Raw genomic sequence first — 22005 nt, 5'->3', positions numbered from 1 at the left:
ATCACATCCGATTACCTCGAAAAGTTCACCGCTACAATGCCTAGAGTCTGCCAAACTGTAGGAACTAGGTATATTTTGTATATACCAGAGTGACTGTTATATTTTTGTTTTAAGGTCCATACATACATACAAACACACCTACACCCACACACACGCGAATAGATCGTGCGTACTATGGTGGCCGAGTGGTTAAAGCGTTGCGCCAAAGCTGGGGAACAATAGTCTGCTTTCCCGTGGGAAGAAGAAAAAATGGAGGGAAGAAGGGGGAAGAAGGAGGAAGAAGGGAAAAGGAAAGAAAGCGAGAAAAAGAAAAGTTAACCATCGAGCAAAAACTGAAAAATGAATTGTTTCTGCCTCTTTAAAAAAACTGCGGTGTTTATTTCGTTGAATATGTTTCTATTTTTATTATTATTGTCATTTTCTGAGCTAAAGGGAAGATCGGGGCAGATACAAAGGTCGCGAGTTCAAATCCCGGTGTGCTATCAAAGAACAGCAGCTTAGATTTTAAATGTAACTAAAATTAACTGAAACTTAAAAGGCATTTAAACAAATGTTTTCCCATACACCAATCTTAATTTACTGTTAATTTATTATTTAATTAATTTATAATATAATTATTATATTATAAATTAGTAAAACAGGTATACCACAATGTTCTATATAGTGTAAAAGGTATACCACAGTGTTGTATATAGTGTAACAGGTATACCACAGCGTTGTATATAGTGTAACAGGGATACCACAGCGTTGTATGTAACAGATATACCACAGTATTGTATATAGTGTAACAGGTATACCACAGCGTTGTATATAGTCTAACAGGTATACCACAGTGTTCTATATAGTGTAACAGGTATGTCACAGCGTGGTATATAGTATAACAGGTACACCACGTTTTATATAGTATAACAGGTATACCACAATATTTTACATAGTAAAACAGATGCTACAATATTTTATATATTTTAAAGGTATACCTTAATATTTTCCATAGTATAAGAGGTGTACCACAATATTGTATATAGTATAAAGGGGTATACCACAATAATTTAGATAGTGTAAAAGGTATACTACAATATTCTTTATAGCATAACAGGTATACTACAATATTTATATAGTATAACAGATACCACAACATTTTATATACTTGCAGTTGGTTTTTATAATATGTTTTTTTTTTTACAAACAAGAGACTTGAATAACTAACTGAATTTCAAAGGAAATTTATTTGAATTTACATGCAAAAGTGTAATTATTTTAACCAACAGAGACATTATCAAACATTTAACAAAAAATGTTAGGAGTCCAGCTTATTTTACTCTATAAATAACATGACGGAGAGAAAAATTGTCCGCAACAACAACAAAAAAACAAACAAACTAAATACAGTTAAATGTACAGTGTTTAGGTATGGTCAAAATACAGTTAAATGTACAGTGTTTAGGTATGGTCAGCTTTTCTCTTTTTTGTCTCCTCAAGCCACTTTTCCCGAGACATTGTCTCTGTATTAGGGCAATATATTTTCCCTTTATACTGACTGTGCCCTGTTGTCTCAGTTCTGAACTGCCCACACTTGCGACAGGAGTTTGCCTCCACTCTCCTTTTATTAAACCTGGCCTTGGATGTGGATTTCTTTGTAGTACACATGGATGGGGTTGGTGCAACCGATGAAGCTGTTGTAGCTGTTGTCTGGGCAACAGTACTCACAGACGAGACAGGGAAGGATACAGGTATGGTAAAAATGGAAGACAAAGGAGGGGAAGGCTTAAATATCACTGCTGGCTGACTTAAAGTTGTAGTGGTTTGCAGAGAAAATGTTTGAGAAGACGGGACAGTTGAAGGCTTTGGAAAAAGTTTCCTCTGAGCACACATCTTCTGACGTGCAGAAGGTGGTAAGAAGTGGTCATCTGTTGATGCAGCTCGTTTTTTACACTTTGCCTGCCCTACTGTGCTTTGTGGCAAGTGGTACACATGTTGAACACCTGGTGGTGGAGGAGCAACAGCAGGGCGAAGATTTGCAGGCTGAAGAGGCTCAGTGGCAACAGGGACAGAAGATGGCAGGTTTATCCCTTGCAGCACTAACTGAACATCCTGTTTCTTGACTCGTTTGTTGTACCATTGGTTCAGGGTGGTTGAGTTGACTTCCACTAGCTGAAGAGTGGTGCTTTGCATAACAGCACCATTACCCAGGATAAGCTGTCGGATTTTGCTGTAGTCTTTTAGAATCAAAGCCCACCTTGACAAAGTCACCTGCCCTTGTTTTTTTGGGCTCCTGTGTATTCCACAGAGCTTGACAAAAATGGCTTCCAACAGACGGCAACAGTCTGGCCACTGGGCAGGAGAACCAGAGGAGCTCAGAATGCAGCGTTTTAGGCTCTCCACACCAGGGGTAAACTCTCTTTTTTTCTTTGGTGACCTGAACCTGCCTGTGGTGAGCCGGTCCTGATAACGAGCAGCAAAAGCTACACGCTGCTGGTCATATGGTAGCAAATTTTGCCAAAGGCCTATAATGGTACTAGCCTGTTGGTTGGTTATTATCAGACTTGTTTCACTGCGAAGACCCACTAGGTACTCAGCAAGGCTGTCCACACGGTCCATCCCAGGTATGTTATGGTCATCTACAGCCTGCAATAACAAATAAACCCATTAAGATTAGTGATGGTTGAGAAAGAGCAAATGCAAACCACATTAATAAATATTTCTTACTCAATTTTTATAGAATTGATAGCTTATTTTCTCAGTGTGAAGTAACTGTTTGCTTACCAGTTGCTCTACAGGCTCCTCTGTAGTGGCATCGGTGGTGGCAGAGACTGACGCAAGTGGAGCAAGGGGCATGAAGGACGCTGACATCTGTGCAACTGGAGCAGGAGCCACGCAGGAGGCAGAGGACTGTATAAGTGCAGGAGGAGCCACGCAGGAGGCAGAGGACTGTGTGAGGGCAGGAGGAGCCACACAGGAGGCAGAGGACTGTGTGAGGGCAGGAGGAGCCACGCAGGAGGCAGAGGACTGTATAAGTGCAGGAGGAGCCACGCAGGAGGCAGAGGACTGTGTGAGGGCAGGAGGAGCCACGCAGGAGGCAGAGGACTGTGTGAGGGCAGGAGGAGCCACGCAGGAGGCAGAGGACTGTGTGAGGGCAGGAGGAGCCACGCAGGAGGCAGAGGACTGTGTGAGGGCAGGAGGAGCCACGCAGGAGGCAGAGGACTGTGTGAGGGCAGGAGGAGCCACGCAGGAGGCAGAGGACTGTGTGAGGGCAGGAGGAGCCAAGCAGGAGGCAGAGGACTGTATAAGTGCAGGAGGAGCCACGCAGGAGGCAGAGGACTGTATAAGTGCAGGAGGAGCCACGCAGGAGGCAGAGGACTGTATAAGTGCAGGAGGAGCCACGCAGGAGGCAGAGGACTGTGTGAGGGCAGGAGGAGCCACGCAGGAGGCAGAGGACTGTGTGAGGGCAGGAGGAGCCACGCAGGAGGCAGAGGACTGTGTGAGGGCAGGAGGAGCCACGCAGGAGGCAGAGGACTGTGTGAGGGCAGGAGGAGCCACGCAGGAGGCAGAGGACTGTGTAAGTGGAGCAACAGGTGGTACAGAACACTGGTGTGGTGAGGGAGAAGAAATGTGAGTAGCAGGCAGCAGAGGTGATGGTGGATACTGTGAGAGCACAGATGTTTGTTCTGATGGTGGCACAAGCAGAAGGCCAATGGAGGGTGAGGTCACAGCTGGGATGGTGATGGTAGCAGCCAATGGATCAGCTAAAATGTTATCCAGGATGGGAAACACAGGCTCATCAAAACCCTCATCTAGGTGTTCATACTCCAAGGCAATGTCCTCTAATAACTCATCTGTCTCTTCAGTTTCCTTCTCCATCTCTGGAAAAGAGTGCCCAGTCTGCTCATACAAGTAGTCGATACCAATTAATTCTCCTGTAGGAACAAATACACAGGAACCAGAGTTGTGTTAAGATTTGGATATTTAAAAAAATATATACACATTGTCTTCAGTTACTTGGACTTGAAACATAACATTTGGCATTTTACATTTGGGACTGCTTGTTGAACTAATCTACTTTTATTTCTGATGGAACTTCTCTTTAATAAATAGTACAAACATTGATGTATCTTGAATGGTTGATGTAAAATAAGATAAAGTTGGGTTGTTACTCTGCAAATAGTATAACTTAAAACAAGCTCAATAACATGTTAAATTAAGAGAATGGACCTTGAGCTGGGTAACATAAATACTTTGACATTAAACAGTTTGGAGTGTTTTAAGTTCAGAATAACTTACCAGTGTACTGTGTGGGTGGCTGAAAGGATGGGACAAACCTCCGCCCAAGCACTTTCAGAGAGCTGTTGTTCACACTGTGAAGCAGGTCCCCAGAATAACATAGAAAAGAGGGAGGTTTGGATGCCACAGACTCCACACTCCTGTTATGATTCCACCTGTTAAGACCCTCCAACAGGTACAGCTGAAAGTTGAGACTGTTGGCCTGTGTACCTTAAAAATACACATACATTTTAATCAAACAGTTTAACCATCGCAATGCTAATTTGTTCTTTGCTAACAGTAAATGTCTTTTAATTATATTGCCACAACTCACCTGGGATGAATCTGTTGAGGTGCAGGTGGAAGGATTCCAGGGATGTAGAGCCTCTTGCACATCTGTACCTGGTTAGTACAATGCCTTCCACTGTGGTGTTCCCTATGTCAGTGTACAGTGGTACACCTGGTACATCCTGAATGCACTTTACATGCCTCTGCTGCACACGCCATATGTGCTCCATTCTGACATTGTCCAACAAAGGGACACCCATTTGGTCTCTGCCCTTCTCTCCCATCAGCTCCTGCAGGAGTGTTTGAATGAGGAGGATTGTGGTCTCCTCACCCCGTGTCCTTCGTCTGCAGTACTGGGCCAGCTCATCTTTTGTGATGTTCCTGTCCACCATTGCACTGGTCACCCCAGGAACACCCTCTTTTTTAAGCTGTTTCCTCTTTGCCAAGCGCAGCAAGGCAACATCATTTGGGTCCCATTCAAAAATGCACGAGGACAGTCGGGCCATGAACGTGGGGTACAGAGGATGAGCGTCAGTGGTACAACCGACAGCCAGGCGCCTCATAAAATGGTAGATGTCCAGTCTGACAGTGAGGTCTGGCCAACCGCTAAACCTCTCCTCCAGTTTAGTCTGCCCACCTGTGTCCTTGCAGCAGCCAGAGTCCACATACAAGAGCTTTGGTGGCACCATGGCTGCCTGGGAGTATCTCTTGATGAGACCTTTGACCATTGCATCCAATCCTGGCCCCTCTTGCGCAGTGAGCACACTGATGAGAATTTGACCTCTCTCGTTGCTGACAGAGGTCATCCACTGTGCTGTCCCCTTGGCTGGACCAGCAAGCTTCCTTGTGATCTAACAAAACAATAGGACATAAGATTGCATTGCATCAATAATCAGCCATTGTTAAATGGGAATTGTTAATTAGTAGAGAAACCTACTGAATCTCACTGATTTAACATATGGTGATAGAAAGGAGAGGTTATATCTGCAGTGCAAATAAAGCCATTTCATTTGCTATTCAAAACCACCAGTAAACCTACAAGTGTTTTGTGTGTTGATCATAAAATAGAGGTAATTTTAGAAGCAAATAAAATTTCAAACAGCAAAGCCAAGAACAATTCTGACTCCACACATTTCTTTAGAACAGAGCATTTCACACACAAAAACCCTGAGTGGAATTTTATCTAAATGTTACACAGTAATGATCTAATACCTTTTTAGTGGAGTCCATTTTTAAGATGGATCCAAAAATGGACGTAATGGAAGCCTTGATGTGGTCGACTCGACTCATTATGTCCTTTCCGTAGACTGTAAGAAGCCATCTTTCTGTGGGGACAGCAATCGGCTCTGGGGGCTCTTGAAAAACCACAGGAAAAAGGCTGGGATGCGCTACAAAAGATTCACACTCCCCAAAATATCTGGCAAGGCGAATCAACCACTCCTCACTGTGATTTTCTTTTAGCTGCTTTAGGAGACGATTGGAGCTGTTCCCCAATGTCCTCTCTCTCATCAGACGGATGACCCTAATATCACAAGCATACCTGCAAAACAAGACAGACAACTATTGTAGAATTTTGTCTGAGGTAAATTTAAAGTTGTGCTCAGAATGTAACTGACAGTCGGTGCTACTTACTTTCGTGTGAGGATGATTCGGAACTCTGACCGGTGAGGGACATCCAGTTGGTCCAGGACGGTCTTGCTTGTTGACAGATGGGTGACTTTACAAAAATTGCAACGGAGAGTCTCGGTCACCATCAGGTAATATCTGTCAATGTCCAAGACATGTCGCACTCTTTTATGGATTCCGCAACCAGTCAGCTGCTTGCCGCAGTCTGGGCACTGCAACCTGACCTTCCACAGGTGGTATGGCATCCACACAAGAAGACGATGGGTGAAGAAGGGATCTGGTGTGGGCACCTGATGGTAAATCAGAGCTGGTGTAGGTGGCTCATACCATAGCTTCAGGCCACTTCTAAGTCTCTGATTCCCCCACAATGTGGATGCTATCCATTTCTGGTCTTGTAGAGGGATGTTTTTCTTCATCTCTGCTGGCAACCAGAAATCATTGAAACCAGAAGATGACAGAGCAGGAGATTGAGAAGGAGTCTGAGGGACAGGTGGGACAGCAGGTACAACAGAGGGAAGACTGGATAGAGTGGTTTCCACACTGGGGCAGTCATCTGATGCACAGCTGGTGGTAATGGATTCACTCTGTTTCACACATACACACATTAAAAAAGGGATAATTAAAAATATATTAAGGCAACAAAGACAAACCACATCCTAATTTAGACACTGAAACTTACAGAAACGGTGGACACAGAAGACATCGACAAGGTGGATGGCTTCCTCCTTGCAGAGGTAGATAAAGAAGGAGGCAAGGAAAAAGGGGATGTGGTCTGGATGTAAGTCTTGGGACTGCATGATTGCTGCAGGGCAGTGGATGTGGCCCTGGCAACAGCAGGACTGGTGAATGCAGGTGGGCCAGCTGTAGTAGTGTCAGTGGCATGATCCTAGAGAACAGATTTTACATCAACAACAGTTTATAGCGAATTATACTGACAGCTCAAATTATGCTATGATATAACAAACATTTACATTCTCTAAACCAGTGTTCTCCAATCTTGGCCGGTATGCTTTCTAAACTACCAGCAGCACTACTTGCTTAATCGGCTAGTCTCAGCCTTTAAACAGTTGGTTATATAGGACATGTCATTGCTTGGTTGAAATAAAAACATACACCCTGACTGGCCCTTTACAGATCGGAGTGGTGGCCCATGCACTAAACCATACCTTAGTTGGAGGCCTGGCCTGACTAAGCACTGGTTTTGCTGCAGCGACATGCTTTCCACCAAAACGAGATGGTTTAAACTGAAGAAAGAAAAATAAATTAGAGCAATTTAGTCCAAGTGGTATCATATAAACATCTTAATTTTAAAAAAGCAAAAAACATTTGATCATACAAATGATCATACAAATATAATGACCATTGTTTTTCTTAATTTTACACTGATAGAGATTTGACTACATTAATTAATACATTAATTAATGTGTAGAAATTAGTAGAAATGTAGAAATTTCACTAATTGGGAACAGAAAAAGAAAATCGTATTGTACCACATGGGAGTACTTAAAACTGGTTTGAGTAAGAACGCTCTTTCAATAATAATTCCAGCAAAATTTGTCTACCAAAAACTGAAGAAGACCCTTTTTAAGGGTAAAAAACAAACATAAAAAGTAAGAAGGGAATACTTCACTCACTATTTGTCGCTGGGAAACTGTGAGTGTGGGTAAAGAGGGGCTGGAACACACAGGTTGTCTTGATGTGCATGGCACAGTAGATGTATGTTCACTAGTGGTCTAAAGAAATACATTAAAAAAAAAGTACAACCATTAAAAATCACTTAAATACATAATACATGCTTTTCTGCTCATTATATCCACCTATTTCCACACCTTTACACAGTGGTACCCGCACACACAGCTCTGACGACCCCCAAAAATTGACGTCTGTTGTTTGAGCTGTGCTGGACACTTCTCTATCTGCAAGAAATTCCAATAGGACAATTTACTGACTGCATTGTTAATTGTGCTGTAATGTAGCTAGCATTAAAACCAATTGTTAAAGGACAGTAATGTACCAAAACGTGTATGTGCCGTAATTAAATAAATCATTACAAAATGTAGAATTCTGGCTTCATACTCTTACTGGACTTGATTTGTGATTTCATTAGCCACTGTAGAACAACATACATGTAGATTGACACTATGTGAGCTTGTAGGCAGACACTGAGGGGCCAGGAAAGTCACAAACAGGACAAAAGTGTGAGGCACATGCATTAACTGGCATTAATTTATGTGTCCCATAACCATATTTATGGGGCTCTAGTCATTAATGTACAGTACAGTAAATGAAATGGTCAGTCAGTGTATAACTGTATTAACTGGCATCTTAATTTATGTGTCCCATAACCATCTTTATGGGGCTCTAGTCATAATGTACAGTATAGTAAATGAAATGGTCAGTCAGTGTATAAATGTATTAACACATTAAGTGTATAACACATTAATTTAATTCTATATTGTGTGACCTAAAATCACGTGGTACTCACTGAATAATCTATAGGGGGATTCCACTGTTTATGCATAATCAAATGGTTCAGAGTCCTTCAGAGCAGTGTTCTAGAGAAACCAGTGCAAATCTAAATATATAATAGAACTTAATATGTATATATTAGATATGTTTACGAATATAATAATAATATTTTAATAAGCATGATAGGTATTAGACGCGTTTGATGCGTCAAAATGACTTTGTTACAACAATTTATAACAAATTAATTAACACACTGAGAAAATGTGTTTAATAATAAAAACAAATAGGTAGAATAGTCTCTTTTGTCACGTTTCTATAAACCGTTCAGACTGTCTATACAAATAAAACTACAAAACTATCTTAAACACGTAAAAATCCCTACATCGCAGCCTTGATTTATTATGTGTTTAATGCTTGCCTTTTGATAGAGCTCATGCCATTTCTTTTGCCTCGGGGCTGGCCTGTTCCCCGCCTCCGAGGGCCAAACGCCCGTACCAGCGAAGGTCTTTAGCCTGGCCACCCACTCCTCATCACCCATCGCTCGGTGTTTTTTTTTAGATGCCATATTATTCCAATATTACCAACGGAGCTAGCTAGCTAAATAAACTATTTTCAAAAAAGATAGACAGCTAACTAGATAGTTAGATCATTTTTTTCACCTATAACTGTTGAAGGGATGTGATTGGTAAGAAAAGGAGAGGCGGCATGGATTTTGATTGGTCAGAAATGGAGTGGTGGAGAAACATTTAATTGGTTAAAAATGGACAGAGCGTCAGGCAATCGCTGCGATTTGATTGGCAAGAAATGGAGACCCGCCAAGGTTTTTGATTGGCAAGAAATGGACGGGTTATCTGAGGAGCAGATTTCATTGGTAAGAAATGGACACTGTGCCGTGAGCTGATTGGAGAAAAATGGAAGCGGCTTTGGAAGAACAGTGACACGATTGGCGTGCTGGAAGCCGGCGCTTGTGTTCCAGGTAGGACTTAAGATCCATTGGACATATGCCCGCGTGGGTTCGAACCCCACGCCGGGTAATCAGTTTTACTTTCTGAGTTTCTGCACGATCTACAAACAGTGACTGCTACACCTTATGACACCTGAACATGCTTATCAGATACCTTAACTAAGGCAAAAAGAGTCATACTGTGTCTTTAAATAACAGTAACAAACACACTATTAGATTTCTATAAACTGTTTTTTTTTACATATTATCATGTAAATACAGTGTGTAAAATACTATTGTAACTAGAACTGATTGAAACTACATTGAAACCATTATTTCATTAAAGAGGGAAAGGGATGTATCTGAATACATGTTGTAAAGTTTCAAAAGATCTGTGGCAAAAGCAATTTCCAACCTTTGTTCATTAGGCCTCCGTGGCGTTGTACTGTTTTACCACTAGACGCCAGGTTTTACTTGTCTCAGCGTTTAAAAAATAAAAATTTAAATGTTCGCTGCTGAACCACAAGCCCAGGGGTGGGTCTGGCATTGACCCAACTCCTTCTACATGGTGTTTTCGCTGGTCTAGACTATCCCTAACCATATCCCTATTTTGACGTAATTGACGTCAGATTAAGCTGTGCGAACCAGGATGGCCGAGTGGTTAAGGCGTTGGACTTAAGATCCAATGGACATATGTCCGCGTGGGTTCGAACCCCACTCCTGGTAATCAGCTTTGTCTTTAGAGAAAGAATTGAAATGGTGTTTCTGAATTGGGTGTTGTGTTTACCTCGTGCAACGTCACCAAAGCGCCAAGTTTTAACCTTTCAGACCTGAATAACTTTCTAGTGATGGAAATATATAAGAATGCTGTTGTATGTCTGCAATGCACAAAAAAAATAAGACACTACTATCCTTATATAAATATATATACAAATATCAATTTAACATTTTTTTGTTGTAAATCACAAAGAATTAGTAAAAAGGAGCTTGTATTACTTCGCCTCATTTGTTCTGTAGTGCTGACATGCCCTAATGTCTGTGTTGCTGATTTTTTTGTTCAGTGCAGTGGGAGGAGCTAAGCTATTGTTTTTGTTTTTGGCTGTCTTGTGATCTTTTCTGATGGACAACAGGTCTCAGTTAGTGTTATGTGCAACAAAACAATAAAAAAAAAAGAAACTATGTCCATTGTAATTTACACATGGTCTGAAAGCGTAGTGTTACTGTAAGTCATGCAGTAGAAGTTCTAGAAGCGACACATGGTTTTATAATTTTTATAATGAACTGAGGTTGTAGACAATTTTACCAATGATGGAGAGCATTTAAAATTTGCAGTGGGAAATGATCTGTGGCACAGTACTTCAGTTAGGTTATATATTTGTGTATTTTAAAATGCACGCAGACAATAGACATAATGAACAGAAGATGTCAATTACGATTAATGTTTTAGTTTACTAGCCTATATATAATTAAATATTTGCATAAAGAAAAATGCTATTAACAGACTAGTACTCTCTGGAGCAGATAAAATAAGACCCTGTAGGCATTATGCCTAATGCCATGCCATTGAGGGGTATAAATCCTCCCAGCATTGAGCTGTGTAGCAGTGAAACTGTGTTCTCTTGAGCAATGGTGCTCCATCCAGTACTTCTGGGGTTATTTGTGGAGTTGGGGATGAGGTGGGGTATTGATGCAATAATTCAGTTTTCAGCAATGCTCTAAAATCTAGCAGAAAGCCTCATTCGGACAGCAGAAACAGTTGTTCCAGCAAAGGCTTAACTTTGAATACCTCTGATTTCCTAAAAAGCATTAAATAAGCAGGCATCAATTTTTTCCGTATACTGATAATATATGTGTACACCCTTTGCACTTGTGGTTCATGCATGTCCTTTGGAAACTCTGGAGGGAAGTGTCGAGTAATATGACAAATGTGTGCTTATCATTAAGCGTACCTAGACATCTCAAATTCCACAAAACTATTACTAGACAGAAATGTTTTCATTGGTCTGAAGCAGATTGGATCCTATCCCTAACCCTAGCCCTAATTTGTCTGTCAGGTCTCTGACTGTAGATAAAGCTTTGTGAACCAGGATGGCCGAGTGGTTAAGGCGTTGGACTTAAGATCCAATGGACATATGTCCGCGTGGGTTCAAACCCCACTTCTGGTAATTGGTTTTGTCTTTAGAGGAAGAATTTAGGTTGTGTTTCTGAATTGACTGTTGTGTTTACCACGTATAACGTCACTAAAGTGTCAACTATTGAGGGGTGTAACTCAGCATTAAACTGTGTAGCAGCTACAGTTTTTTCAGCAATTTTCAGCAATGCTTTAAAAAAGCCAGAAACAGTAGAAACAGTTACTCAAGTAAAAGCATATCTTTCCCTTTTAATACCCCTGAATTCCTAAAAAGCATTAAATAAGCAAGCATCTCATTCTTTTTCTATATACTGGCAATATATGTGTACACTTTTGCACTTGTAGTTCATGTTCTTTGAAATCTTTCACAAAATGCTACTCAGTAAAATGGTTTTGTCAGCACAGACACAACAATATTTACAGAAACAAGTTTTGTGATTTGATGAAAGTGTTGAGTAATATAGTTAAAATGTGTGCTTATCCTTTATCATTAAGCGTCCCCAGACATTCCAATAAAGACATCTCTATTTCCACAAAACTATTACTAGACAGAAAGGGCAAGTTGAGGACACACTTCTCATAAGGCTGGATGTCTGGAGTGGCTTGCCATGTGCTTTCCTCACCCCTCCCTTTCTAAATCTCTCCCTCATTCACATTTCATCCTCAAGCAGGGAGAGTAGCTGGCAGGGGAACTGGCTGTTGCACTGTGGAGGCATCATTGCTGTTCTTGTGGTAATAGTATTCCGTTCATTTTAAGTTATCTGCTGCGCCCATTGCTCAACCCTGCTGCTGAGCTGGATTTCTCTGTTTTTCTGTCTGCTGCAGTTGAATTCTGCCTGTCTTCCACTGTTTTCCACTCACCTATGACCTTCAGCTGCAGAAGTGGACTGGCGGAGACACTTTGGGGATTACATGCTCACTACAGACAGTAAGAAAACAGGTGGCTCCCCTGTCTGTACGATGAGATACCTGAGGAGCTTTCAGAGGTCCAGCAGCCAGAGGATAATGACTATGGTGAGGTCTTCACTACAGAAAGTAATGTTCTTTCTGCACAGAGTCCAGAGGGTTGCTTTCGCATCACCAAGATATCAGAAACTGTGTAAGGTATGACAGCTTTATTTTGGTATTTTCTGTCATTTTAATTGAATGCTTTCCAGATCTTAGTGTGGGCTCTGCACAGTACTTTTTACTACTGTTTATACTGTGTGTGTTTGGAAGGGCAGATTTACTCTTTTTCTAGGAATTTAATTATTATTAAGATTAAGAATAAAACATAGTGAATGTTGCACTGTAACTTTAAATAATGTCTAGTTAAGTGAGATGTTTTGAAACATTAGAATAGTAAATATTCAATTACCAGGATCCATGTATTTATGTCCAGTTATTCTTGTTCTTCTATTTGTTGTGCTGTCTGGTGTCAGCCTTTTGAATCTTGCTTACTCTCAAGGATTCTTCCTCTTACTCTGAAAGGGCTTTTACTTTGCCACTGTTGACTTTGGCTTGCTCAAAAGAGGCTTGGACTCTGCAAAGCTTAGATTTCTGTAAAGCTTTGTGACAACATTCATTGTAAAAAACGATAAATAACCTAAGAAAAAAGTGCTAGAAACAATTAGCTGGCAGCTAAAATAATTACTCAGATACAGTTTTTATACACACCAAAAAATAAATGAACAAAACTAAAACAGACATTACAGATTTTCTGCAGATTTTCTTTGCGACGTGGCAAAAACATTACATATCGCAAAAAAATCTACACTTCACAAAATCACTTTTTAATTAAAAAATGAGTTGAGCAATATGACATGTATTAATCCACGTATAAATCTTTCAAATAAATTTACTAAACAGAACAAAGCTGACTGACTACCAATGCAACATTGTTAAGCTTTACCTCCAACTGGATTTCCTCTTTCCCCCTATTATTATACCAAATAGTGGTGTTGAAAAGCTTTAATAGGGCACCCTGGCAGCAGACACTGCCTGGGTACATCAAGAATTGATTACTGCCTTCCCACTAACCCTCCGAGGACTATTCAGAGTCAGCCTTATTATTGCAGTTAGAGCTAGGCAGGATTTGAGTTTAATACCAGTGACATAAAGGCATTAACTTTTAGAATATCTTCTTGTGTCTCATTCATTTTGTACATGTTTCTTTCACATTACATTCATATTGGAAAGTTATTGTGCAAATTAATTTAGTTAATTTCAATAAATTAACAGAATGACATTTATTTGACTACTAAAAATGAGGGGACAGATCTTTTAAACACATATTCTCTAAATTGACACAGATGTGCATCTAAAACATTCTTTTGACTACCAGTATAGCATCATTAAAGTTTCCTTCCAACTGATTTTGTTTTATAGTCTAGAACTATTATTGTAGAACTAGATAAAATAGTAATGCTGAAACTCTGTATTAGGGGCACCCTGGTAGTAGACACTGGAGAAATTGTAAATCTAGAATTTGATGCGAGTAACGTGAAGGCATGAACTTTACTAAAGCTTCTAGATTGTCATTCATCATAAAAAATATTAACTCACATTGCATTTCTATTGCACTGCAATTTAGATAATTTTACTGTTTTAACAATATGACATGTATTTCTCCACAAACAATGAGGGAATGACAGAAATTTTAAATATATTTTATTCAATCCCTAAATTGAGAAATGTATTTGACTACCAGGGTAGCATCAATAAAGTTTCCTTTTGAATTATTTTATTTTGTCCCATATTATTCTAGTTCTATTCTACATTGTAATGTTTAACCTGATTATGGGGGCATCCTAGTAGCAGACACAGGCACAGAGTGAGAAATCCAACATATATTAGGTCTTCCCACTAACCCCTCGGAGGACTATGGATAATCATCCTTATTATTGCAGTTAGAGCCAGACAGGATGTGAGTTTGATGGCAGTTGCTTTGTTTATCCTAAACATCATTCATTCACATTAGACTGATATTGAGAGTTATTGTGCAAATAAAATGTAATAATTTAACTTCAATCACCTTCGATTAGAATACAATTCAAACTCCCAAAATGTAAACTGGCTTCCTAAACAAATACGTTCAAGATTTTTATCAAATAAATAAATGAAATAAAAGTTGTACCAATTGTTTTGCCTAATATGGATGCTGACAAAAGCATAGTTATTTTATGTCTTCTAGCAAGGGATACCCTTGTAATGAAATGTTCATTTATTTCTGTGTTCTTTCAAAGCCTGTAGAGAAATTTCAATGGTTCAGAAGAATAAACAATTAGCAAAGAGCTGCTGTGCTGCAAATCATTGTTTTATTTAACCCAGTGATGGAGCAATTTACGTTACAATCACTGTTGTGGTGCTGGAGGTATTGACAACAGAGAACAGTGTAATTTATATCTTAATCAGGTAAAGAGAGGCTACACAAAACAATAGAGTGTTCCTGCTTTTATCACACTGTAGCTGTGTGTGTAAATTCCCATCACATTGTTTTAGTGAGGCTGTCAGTCAGTACGGACATGGAGTCTGAACTTTCATTACTCTTTGAAAAGGAGCCAACTAGGAAAGCAACAAGAAAAACTGCCTCCAGTGACATCAATTAGCCATCTGATCTACCTTTCATTATCCTCCTTAAATAATATGGAAAACATCTATTCACTGATAATGTGTTAACAATTTACCAAAAAGCCGAAAGTTGAGAAAAATATGTATTATTCTTGTGTGCATGTTCCAAACATTTTTTTGGAGATTTTGTGAGTAAATTACCGTTATTACCTTGAACAATCAATAATGAATATGACTTCCCTTAATGTCTCTCATTTGCAACTGATGCACAAATAACAAGGCCTTCATTGTATCCTGTTGAGTTTTCGTTGAGTTTGGTTTGCTTTAAAGAAGCTTTATGTGAGTATTGATTGTGGATGTGTAGGCTAATTCACACTTTGAACCAGCAGTAAAAGGATATACAGTACTTTATACATGCATTTCTGGACAAACTGGGAGATACAGATTAGACACTTAAAGTGAAAGAATCTTGTGGACTGAGACCCATTTATTTTAGAAACTAAAGGAAAAATGAAAACAACATCTAAACACCCCTCCAAGTAATGGGTGAGGGGATCTTTTAGGTTATGTATGTGTAGCAGACGTAAATACGTTCAAACAGCCAAGGATGAGCCACAACACAATGGACAGTCAGATTTCTCCTTTATTGCTGGAACTGAGCACAAGACCTGGAGCAGAGTTAACATCGCACGCACGCACGCAGTCAGGCACACACCCTCTCTCCCTCTCCTGCATATAGCAAAAACAATATATACAAAAGCTGGGTTTAAAAACACTATATACGCTGTGTTCTCAGAAAAAAACAGCAGCAGAGCCTCACTCTGAAGTTATTCTACCTCCTGCTGTAGATTTATAAAGTTTATAGAGCTCTAAGCTGATAAAAGAGGGTTATTTAATGGAGAGAGTGTGGAAACAGCTCTTACCAGTTCAGCATTCACCATGTGACTGTGAATTGCCCGGGAAAACATGAGGCTTTAAGGCGTGGTGTCACACTAATTAATGCCCCATGTGCGACTGATAAAGGGGGAACCCCAACTTTTCTCCACTTTGCTCAACTTTTTGAGAAAAAATACACTGAATTATTTTGTTTTAAAGCTTTGAGGGAGTTCATATCCAACCAGTACATCTTTTTTGATTTAGCTAAAGTAATATATATATATATATATATATATATATATATATATATATATATATATATATATATATATATATATATATATATATATATATATATAAGAGTACACACTGATGGTAAGCTAGGATTGGGGACACACCCATTATGCAAATAAATGATGCTCAGTCACACTCCTCAACACCTCGGAATAAACTCTAAATACTACACCACCAAAGAGTTTCCCTCAACTCAACTTGAAGTCTAACTTGGAGAATAAACTCAGACATTTTAACACTTTCACACATTTTTGTTTAACTCCAGATTTTGCTGTGTATTCATAACAATCTCATTTAATAGCTGTCTGTGAGGAAGCACAAATCATTCTGATTGACGTATAATTTCATTTATATCTTACTAATCATTTCATTATGCATATTTTTTGAAAGCCTGGTGGAAGGTTCTTTCAATAGAGAAACACATCAAGCAAGCTTAATCCAGTGATTCCACATGTCTGGTTGATGCAGTTTGTAATGCAAAAAGGCTGCCATTGTCTAGCTTGTCCTCTTGAAAATAACAATTGTGAACTGCTTGTTTTTTATTGCCTTCCACTGTGTAATTTCTAGTGTTCAGTTTGACGTTTGAAACTGCTGATTAATGCCCACGCAAGGAAATCATGACACCAATTTAAAAACAATTAAGCTATGTAGACCATAGAACATCAAGTTCTAATTTTATTTTAAAATGGAAAATGCCCCAAGAATACTAAGCCTACGGTATTCCTCTATGACTGCATGTTTGGAAGGAATGACACAGTTTTAATTTCATAACCTTAATTATGCTTGTAAAAGGCTTCCAATGATTTAGCCCTCCGGCAACAACAGGACTGTAATTACTCTCATAGATTAACAATAAGCTGAAGCCGCACTATTGCTTGTAATTTGTCATGATTACAAAATCTGAGAAACCGAGATAGGAAAAAAACCTTTTGTGTCCAAGATGGGTATTGTGTTTACTTTGGGAACGTATCATGAATAATGAAACCAATGCATTTTCATGACAAGTCGATTAGGGTATGATAGACAACATGGTAACAGCATGGTAATATACAGCTTATCTGTGCTTCTTAGGTTATCTTTTGGTTGATTGTTATATAAAATGATCCATTTTGGCACAGGTAACTTTTCTTAAGCGTTTCCTGCTTTAAGTGCTCTGTCCCTTTACACTTGTCAATGAATGGAAGATTGTATTGGCAGTTTAATGGACACAGCTAAGCTTTTATAGAGCACAGCCTGTATGGTCTGTCTCTGGTTAAGCCTGGAAAAGCTGAGGAATAGTCTCTCTCTTCCCCTAGGAGATCTACCGGTAGATTGTATGTGTGAAAAGCTTCTGCCGAGGCTGTATATCATTGTCTAGGCCCATATAACCCATTGTAAATGATAAGAGCAGGGATGGCCATTTCTCCAACAAACTAATGACTCAGTGCTGATAGAAAAAGTCTGAGGTGTTACTGGAAACGTGACGCTATAAATCAGGCATACAAAATGAAGCTGCAGAGTTGTTTGATTCAGGGTTCTTTTGTTGTAAATTAAAATTCTGGCAGCTATAATGTGGCTGTTGCTGAAGCCGGACAAAAGACTAGGAATACTGCATATAAATCTACAGTTCCGCATCTATTAAGAATTGCATAATTTTTGAAAGACTTAGGCACGGGTGATCCTTTTTTACATCTGATTTTACTTTTCAGAAATTTAACAGGCAAAAAAGATCAAACAGATCGTTCAGATTTAAAATGAAAAACCTTCAGCACTATTCCTGCTTCCTTCCATTAAAGCAATGAGCCATTGTCATTTAAGCAGTAGAAGTTTGAAGAAATGTATTTTAGGCTGTGTATTAATTTGAATTAGACTTTAGTGAAGAAATCAATATATAAAATCTAAGCAAAGCACATAAGAAGCCAATCATTTGCACATTTATGTTGCACAGCTTAATAAAACGTTTAATGAACTCCTCTGCTTTTCTCATCCCTAACATTTTCATTAGCTGCCTATTCAGCTGCCTGTGTGCTTTGGTTGCAGTCCTGCATTGCCAATACTGATCAGGGTAAATGCACATAATCAGAGGCCATGGAGATTCTATGAATGAATGTTATTTTAGATTCTGCTTTTTCCTCTTTCTGTAATCTCTCTTCAGGACATTCAGGCAGAAATTGACGCCTACAGTGATCCCTACAGAAGGGGGTCCAGGGATCAAGTACTGGGTGTCAAGTTAATAGGCATTGAGAATGGGGATATGGACTCAAATGGTCAGAGTACTGCCTTTACAAACAGGTACACACATGCATGCATACAGTTTATGCAGCAGCCCAATTTAACTATTCTACTATTTTCACTATCTTCCATCTTCAGATGTGCTTTTATTATTTCAACTGTTATACAGTTAGACCATTTTCACAGAACACTGTCAGCAACAACAATCTCATTAAAACTTTTCTCACTACACACTACATGCTTCCATTTTAAAATGTTGCATGACTAAGTGGGACAGTGTTGGTGTCACTAATTGAAACTAGGCAAGTTGAAAACATCAGTGAATTTGCTCCCAAAATAATATTAGCTAGACTACATGTACATTATGAATATTAATAGTGGGAAGAGAATTAGATTATTGAGTCTTTTATTGTTCATGTTTATATTAGTTTAGCAGTAATAAGCATTAAATGAGTTTAAGTTAAATATATGAAATGTGTATTAAGATTTAGAATTACATTACTTTACAACCTGAACAATGTGAAAGTTTATTAATCTCTGGGCACTTTACTGCTTAATGAGTTGTGACTCCCTCAGGGAGCGTGTGGAGTTTCACAGGGAGAGATGGGCCGGACTGATAGTGCTTCTGGAGGAATTATGGTCCTGGCTGAAGATGATGGATGAGGAGCTGACCAGACAGCTTCCCATTGGAGAGGATGTTCGTACTCTTCTGCAGCAACAAGGATACTGTATGGTCAGTTACATAATATACACTAAATTCACCAGTACATTGGACACAGTACTAATCTAGAATACACTAGATTAACACTGATATGTCAAAAGTTATTGGAGAACAGTATGTAAAATAATCATGAAGTGTTACCTCATGGGTTGGGAAGTTGGGAATGCCCATGAGGACCGAGGCTTGATAGTGGATTGCCAGAAGGAAGGGTCCCATTCTTTTCTGAAGTTTTGTGGCCATTTTACTTTCCTTAATTCACATTATAACATATGCACTGGAATATATCATAGCAGGCATTATTAATTTTATAATCACTGGCGGCATCTGACTAGAATTGTCCAGGAAAACAGACAAGCGAATCTGGCACAAATCACATTCACATTCAGTGCAGTATACCCCACAAGCATATCCCACTGGTCAGTGCAGATTACTTTAGTTACTTCTTGGGGCTTAGCAAAAGTCTCAGAACATGATATTAGTTCCATGTCCCATGATATCTGTCATGCAAACCATGTATAATATAGAAACTTTTTTCAGCCGGATTCTCACATTACAACTATTCAGAAAGTAGGTCTAAATATTTAATATTTAGCGTTCCAGCATTGCTGCATGTTTGTGCCACATTTATTTAAATGTGTTCCCTTCAACAGCCAAACATAAATAACGCCATATTGCAGAAGGTCTACTACTGTTGCTCAGTTCCTGCCAGGTGTTGTACTCAAAGCGCTGCTCAGTTATTTATGATGATGATTTCACTGCCAATATATAACAATGATGCCACCACAAAGCAAGAATGTCATTCGGCTTTATTGTCTTAATGAATTGCTTTGATATGAACCCAAATCTGGCCTTCAGGTTTTCAGTGCAGTCACATCTGCAGTCCCAGCTTGCAGCCACTGAGCCGTCTTTATGAAGTGATTTAGTGTAATAAAACTAAAGGTTAAAAATAGCCTTGTCAAACTGTGATATTATCGATCATCTGGCTTTATCAGGAGAGAACACACAGGAAATGATACAAGAGAACTTCTGTTAATATTGACAGTCTAATGACTAATTTATGATATTTTTGCTTAAAAAAATTATGGAGACTAAAGGTGACAGTTTTAGCTTAGGAAATCTGCATTATTTTACACAATTAAACAAATATTATATCAAATAGTCCAGAGAATGTCTGTTGTCATTTTAGTTTTAACATTGACTACTGCACATCCTTTTTGATTTACTGAAAACATTTGAGTCTCTAATTGTTCCATATCTGCCAAACAGCAGAGGTGTGTTAGGTTAAAAATCTAATAGAGGTTACTGTGTCTTTTAGTCGTTTCAGTTGCCATCTGTAATATCCCATATGGTAGCATTTTCACACATGGTACACACCTCATTTTTAGCATAATTTTTAGAAGTTTTGATGAATGGGATTATCTAACTTTGTGTAACGTACAGCTTATAATTGTAATTTTGCATTTGTGGATAATGGTTTTATCACGTTATGTCAATTTTTTATAGAGGTGTAAATACATTAACTCCTGGTGTTTTTAAAAACCCAAGTCATTGTTATTATTGTCTTAAACACACCCCAAAAACATTAAAACATTAAAATATTTAATTCCCATTTACTTTCATGAAAATACCATTGTAACTGGTAGTAAGTGTGTGCTATGCTCCATTTAAGAAAAACCCAGGCAGTTCTATTGTGCAGTAGATGGTATAATGCAGTAAAAGTGTCCTTATCTTTAATACATACTGATTTAATTACCTATTGTTTATCACAGGCTCTGCAGAGTGAGTTAACCAGTCGGAGGCAGGTATTTGACCACACTCTGAAGCAGCTGTGCCTGTGCCTGGCTCTGCAGCCTGCAGATGGGCTGTGTGAAATCAGCAGGGAAACAGCAGCAGGTCAGTCATCTCCCCCATCTATATAATAAATTTCCCCAAAATTATTTTTTCTAAACTTGGAAAGCAGGTTTTTGCTCTCTGTTCTTTTGTGATTTTGCTGTTTCATCTGTCACTCATTAACTGCCATGCCACCTTAAAAGCTGTCAAGGTTTTATATTTTGGCAGGTGAAAAACATATCTTTTATCTTCTTAAAGTAAATCACTAGCTTTCACTTGTCACTTACTGCCTTTTATACCACACTTCCTATCCTGGATTCATCTCTTATTGCAAGTCAATGGCATCATTGGGAGTTGAAATATATATATAAATATATATATCACTTTTATGGCTGAGTGGAGACAGTAAAGCTGATAGGGCCCAGAGTGATGAAGTGATGAAAGGGATAGGTGTAAATCTGAGCTGGATTTATAACTGCGAGCAAGAGGATAGATCAGATTATTATGCATGCAGCACACAGGCAAGTACAGGCCTGTGGATCAGGGTCATATAAGGTCCTCTGCAAAAGATTTTTTAACCCTTTCAGACCTAAATTATGTTAATTTTCCAGTGATGGAAAAATATAAGAATGCTGATTTCTGTCTGTTTTGCACACAAAATAAGACGCTGCTATTAAAATATAAAATCTATATAAAATAAATACAATTAACTGTATTCCTAAAGTTGATAGAAAGTGTTCTAAATCAAAGAATTAGTAAAAATGAGTGTGCATTACTGCACCTTATTTGTTCTGTTGTGCTTATATTCCC

General features: G+C 38.9%; 3 protein-coding genes and 2 non-coding genes across 6 annotated transcripts; 3 read left to right on the top strand and 2 right to left on the bottom strand.

Annotated features, from left to right (window-relative positions):
* Positions 1-1419: 1419 nt before the first annotated feature.
* Positions 1420-2846, bottom strand: LOC125781125 (uncharacterized). The gene is made up of 2 exons (XM_049464248.1): positions 2764-2846; positions 1420-2625 (listed from the first exon to the last, which is right to left on the bottom strand). Exons 1-2 carry the CDS (start codon positions 2833-2835, stop codon positions 1441-1443), a joined length of 1257 nt encoding a protein of 418 aa, XP_049320205.1. The 5' UTR covers positions 2836-2846; the 3' UTR covers positions 1420-1440.
* A 1872-nt stretch (positions 2847-4718) lies between these two features.
* Positions 4719-8877, bottom strand: LOC125781126 (uncharacterized). 2 transcript variants are annotated; one of them, XM_049464250.1, is made up of 7 exons: positions 8001-8875; positions 7806-7904; positions 7338-7415; positions 6851-7057; positions 6178-6755; positions 5991-6085; positions 4719-5388 (listed from the first exon to the last, which is right to left on the bottom strand). In XM_049464250.1, the coding sequence occupies exons 4-7, from the start codon at positions 6872-6874 to the stop codon at positions 5348-5350; spliced, it is 738 nt and encodes a 245-aa protein (XP_049320207.1). In that variant the 5' UTR covers positions 6875-7057; positions 7338-7415; positions 7806-7904; positions 8001-8875; the 3' UTR covers positions 4719-5347. The 2 variants fall into 2 exon arrangements, with proteins under 2 accessions (XP_049320207.1, XP_049320206.1); XM_049464249.1 differs by having other exon boundaries at positions 4719-6085; positions 8001-8877.
* Positions 8878-10226: 1349 nt separating this feature from the next.
* trnal-uaa (transfer RNA leucine (anticodon UAA)) lies at positions 10227-10309 on the top strand. The gene has a single exon. It is a non-coding gene; the product is annotated as a tRNA-Leu (tRNA).
* Positions 10310-11665: 1356 nt separating this feature from the next.
* trnal-uaa (transfer RNA leucine (anticodon UAA)) lies at positions 11666-11748 on the top strand. The gene has a single exon. It is a non-coding gene; the product is annotated as a tRNA-Leu (tRNA).
* A 7421-nt stretch (positions 11749-19169) lies between these two features.
* Positions 19170-21284, top strand: LOC125780955 (utrophin-like). Its single transcript, XM_049463302.1, has 2 exons — positions 19170-19377; positions 21135-21284. The coding sequence occupies exons 1-2, from the start codon at positions 19201-19203 to the stop codon at positions 21282-21284; spliced, it is 327 nt and encodes a 108-aa protein (XP_049319259.1). The 5' UTR covers positions 19170-19200.
* Positions 21285-22005: the final 721 nt, after the last annotated feature.

This window comes from Astyanax mexicanus, chromosome 14 (genome assembly GCF_023375975.1).
Source record: "Astyanax mexicanus isolate ESR-SI-001 chromosome 14, AstMex3_surface, whole genome shotgun sequence".
NCBI lineage: Eukaryota > Metazoa > Chordata > Actinopteri > Characiformes > Acestrorhamphidae > Astyanax > Astyanax mexicanus.
This window is presented reverse-complemented; position numbering and strand designations above follow the sequence as displayed.